Source organism: Notothenia coriiceps, unplaced genomic scaffold (assembly GCF_000735185.1).
Source record: "Notothenia coriiceps isolate Sejong01 unplaced genomic scaffold, NC01 NC01_scaffold00028689, whole genome shotgun sequence".
In the NCBI taxonomy this organism is placed as follows: Eukaryota; Metazoa; Chordata; class Actinopteri; order Perciformes; family Nototheniidae; genus Notothenia; species Notothenia coriiceps.
The window spans coordinates 1-3857 of record NW_011361390.1 but is presented as its reverse complement, the minus strand read 5'-3'; the positions used below and the strand labels follow the sequence as shown (position 1 = coordinate 3857).

The following is a 3857-nucleotide window of genomic DNA, read 5'->3' as shown; positions in this document are numbered from 1 at the left end:
CCAATTTAGAACTGTTGCCGAAAGTCCCACCCAGTTTTCCAGTCGGTCTAGTAATATGTTGTGGTCAACAGTGTCAAACACAGCACTGAGATCTAATAATACTAACACTGAGGTTCTGCCACTGTCTGTGTTTAAGTGAATGTCATTGAAGACCTATACAAGAGCAGTCTCAGTGCTGTGGTTTGGTCGAAAGCCTGACTGGAAAACATCGAAACAGTTATTTAAATGCAAGAAATTACTCAACTGTTGAAAAACTACTTTTTCAATGATTTTACCTAGAAATGGCAGGTTTGATATGGGCCTGTAATTGTTCATACTGAAGCATCTAGATTATTCTTTTTTAAGAGCGGTTTAATGACTGCAGTTTTCAGGGACTGTGGAAAAATACCTGAGTGAAGAGATTTGTTTACTATATGAAGTAGATCTGAGGCCATGCAAGGAAAAACATCTTTGAAAAATCCTGTTGGAATAATATCAAGGCTGCAGGAGGAGGATTTCAGATGTTGAATAATGTCCTCTAGGTTTTTATCATTAATCTGATGGAATTGTGTCATGGTGTTTGAATTGATTTCAAGTGGACACAGGGACAAAACATTTGCTGTACCTGATGCAGAGTAACTGACTGCTTGTCTAATGTTCTGAATTTTGTCAGTGAAGAAGGAAGCAAATTCATTGCAGGCCCTGGTGGATAGAAATTCAGAGGCTACTGACACTGTTTGTTAGTCTGTCAACGGTGTTTTTGTTTTTTGGCAATGATGTCAGAGAAGAAAGACTGTTGTGCAATTTTCAATTCCAAATTATAAAAGCCAAGTCTCTCTTTATAGATTTCAAAATGAACCTGGAGATTTGTTTTTCGCCACCTGCGTTCAGCTTTTCGACACTCTCTTTTTTCTGCTCTCACGGTCATGGCCTTTGTCCATGGAGATATTTTCTTGCCAGACACTTCCTTTACCTTAGTTGGAGCAATGGCATCTATAACATTTTGAATATTTGAATTAAAATGATCTACTAGCTCATTTACTGAGATGTTAGCAGGGGCAAGTGTGGAAGAACAATTCTGAGTAAACATTTCCCTAGTATTTTCAGTTAAATATCGCTTTGTGGTTACCTCTTTTTGAACATTTTTGTGAACAGAAATAGAGCTCTCAAAGAAAACACAGGAATGATCAGAGAGTGCAACATCAGTCACCACAAACTCAGAGATATTCAGACCCTTTGAGACAATTAAGTCCAGAGTGTGCCCCTTATTGTGCGTGGGCTCCGTCACATGTTGAGTCAGTCCATAGTTATCAAGAACACAAAACAGTTATTTAGCCCCTCTGTCCTGGGGGTTGTCAACATGGATGTTAAAATCACCAACAATGACTCGACGGTCAAAGTCAATACACACTATAGACAGCAGTTCAGTGAAGTCATCAAAAAAGCTTGCACAGTATTTGGGTGGTCTATAGATATTTAGGAACAGAGCTCGAGAGGAGCATTTCAGCTGAAGGGCCACATGTTCAAAAGAAGCAAAGTTCCCATAAGATGTCTTCTTGCATTGAAGGGAATCATTGAACAAACTAGCAGCTCCACCCCCTTTCTTATGCATTCTTTCCTGACTCACAAAACTAAAGTTGGGAGGGGTTGATTCGATAAGAACAGCTGCACTGTTATTTTGTTCAATCCAAGTTTCTGTTAAAGACATAAAATCAAGATTGTGCTCAGTGATAAAATCATTGATTACAAATGTTTTTCCTTCCAAAGACTTGACATTTAATAAAGCTAGTTTAAGTTCGTTAAACACACTATCAGTCAGGTTTTTTTTAACAAGCTGTGGCTGACATGGAATCACTGCTAAATTTGATAAACTCACACAAACGTTCGAGCGCTTCCTATATCTAAAATGATTCACTGCTCTTAATCTATTACCTATCAACACAGATATCGGCAAAGCTACAGGCAGGCAGGGCCCTGGCATGTCCTGGAAAAAGTTGAGAGTACCATACGCCCTTGAACCTGGACCCAGCAAATATCAGTTTGCAGCGTTTTGTACACACACATCCCTATCAGGCTTTGAAGGGGAGGGAGGACCCACCACCCTGCTCCTCTCATCATAGGAGGGCAGGGTGAGGTCTACACTGTAGGAAGGGGGGTTTGGAAATCTGCTTCCATCTTCCTTGTATTGTTTTGGTTTGGATGATTGTGGTAGGCATGGTGATGAAGCCGGGGGAGATGGTGCGCGTCTCTGCTTCGGTGATTTTGGTGGGCGTCGTTGAGGGGCGGGGGTAAAGGACATGCTGCCAACCCTGCGTATCACCTTCATGCGGTCATTGAACTCCAGGAAGGACTTGGTGCCAACCCTCTGTATCTCCTTCATCTGCTCATCAAACTCCAGGGGGGTGGGCGAGGGTGAAAGAGTGAGCGGAGAGTAGAGAGAGCTGGGGGATGAATGAAGAGTATCCTCAAAGGCGTTGACAGGGGGGGTGATGGGCAGTGGAGACTCCTCCATTTGTGTCATAGGTCTCCCATAATCAGAACATTCCTCAGGCAGGTGCAGTGATACTTCTTCAAGGTTTTCTGCGCGATGTGTTGTGTCTTTCTCCTGTTTTGATTCCTCTTGCCGCTTGTCATTGGCAGAGGGAACAGATTGATGACGCAGGCAGTTGAATATGTTAGAGATAAACAATTTCACTCCTGACTTGTTCAGGCAAACTCCATTTGCCTTATAAAGATGTCTGCGATCCCAGAAAAAGTTAAAATTGTCAATAAAATTGACAGAATGGTCAGTACAGGCAGTTGAAAGCCAGGTGTTCAGTGCAAACAGTCTGCTGAATCTCTCCACTCCTCTTCTGACTGGCGGTAGAGGGCCACTGATGAACACCTCTGCATTTAGAGAGCTGACAGTTTCCAACAAACATTTAAAGTCTTTTTTCAGCATTTCTGACAGTTGTTTCACAACATCATTTGTTCCAATGTGCAGTACCACATTCTTCACAGTCGGATGTTCAGCCCCAATATGCAGGATCTTCTCAGCCAAGTCAGAGACCATATCCTTGGGAAAACAGAGTACTTTGGTGTTGTTCTTACTACACAGACTTTTTACATCATCTCAGAGTCACCCACAATCACAGTTTCAGGCCCAGTCGTTAGCTTTCCCTCTAGCCTTTTACTTTTGGAGTAGCTATTGGTCCTTACCCTGCTGTGTGAAGAGGACAGGTTATCCAGGTCATCAGAAAGAGATCTCCGGTTCTCGGTCAGCGGAGCGTATCTGTTCTGGATTGGCACACTTGGTGGTTTAGGAGGATTGTTTGTAATTCTCCCTTTAGCAGCTGTCCATGGTTGTTTCCTAGTATGAATAGGGGTTGAAGAGGCGCTCTTCCTGGGTGATAACAATGCAGGCCAGCCGGTCGCATCACAGATTTCAGAGCGCTGGGCTCTGCCTGTCATTCGTCCTCCCAAATCCCATGGAAATGATTTACTCTTAGGCTTTGCACCCAGAGAGTTCCAGGGAGGACTACCACGTGTAGATTTATTACCCGGTACACAGCCCTCCTGTTCCATGGAATCCTTGTAACTGCAAACTAGCTGTGAGTTAGCATACCCTTTTCCATTATTTTGCAACACTGGTAAAGTGGTGTCATTCCCACGACATAGTCTATTCACTTCCACGTTAACTTCCAACCGTTTCATTTTCATTTCCAACACAGCCATCTTCTGTAGAAGTTTGTGGAAGTCATCTGTCGAGAACGGAGGCATTTTGCTACCATTCTTAAATGTGTTGGGAAACCTACCATTCTAAAATGTGTCGGGATTTTAGAACTAATTAGAGAACCTTTGCCACCACAAGGAAATTATTTTGGATTTTGTCGGAAGAC

At 42.8% G+C, this 3857-nt stretch overlaps 1 protein-coding gene across 1 annotated transcript; it reads right to left on the bottom strand.

Annotated features, from left to right (window-relative positions):
- Positions 1-1581: 1581 nt before the first annotated feature.
- LOC104958322 (uncharacterized) lies at positions 1582-3418 on the bottom strand. Its single transcript, XM_010786043.1, has 2 exons — positions 3178-3418; positions 1582-3034 (listed from the first exon to the last, which is right to left on the bottom strand). Exon 2 carries the CDS (start codon positions 3029-3031, stop codon positions 2015-2017), a length of 1017 nt encoding a protein of 338 aa, XP_010784345.1. The 5' UTR covers positions 3032-3034; positions 3178-3418; the 3' UTR covers positions 1582-2014.
- Positions 3419-3857: the final 439 nt, after the last annotated feature.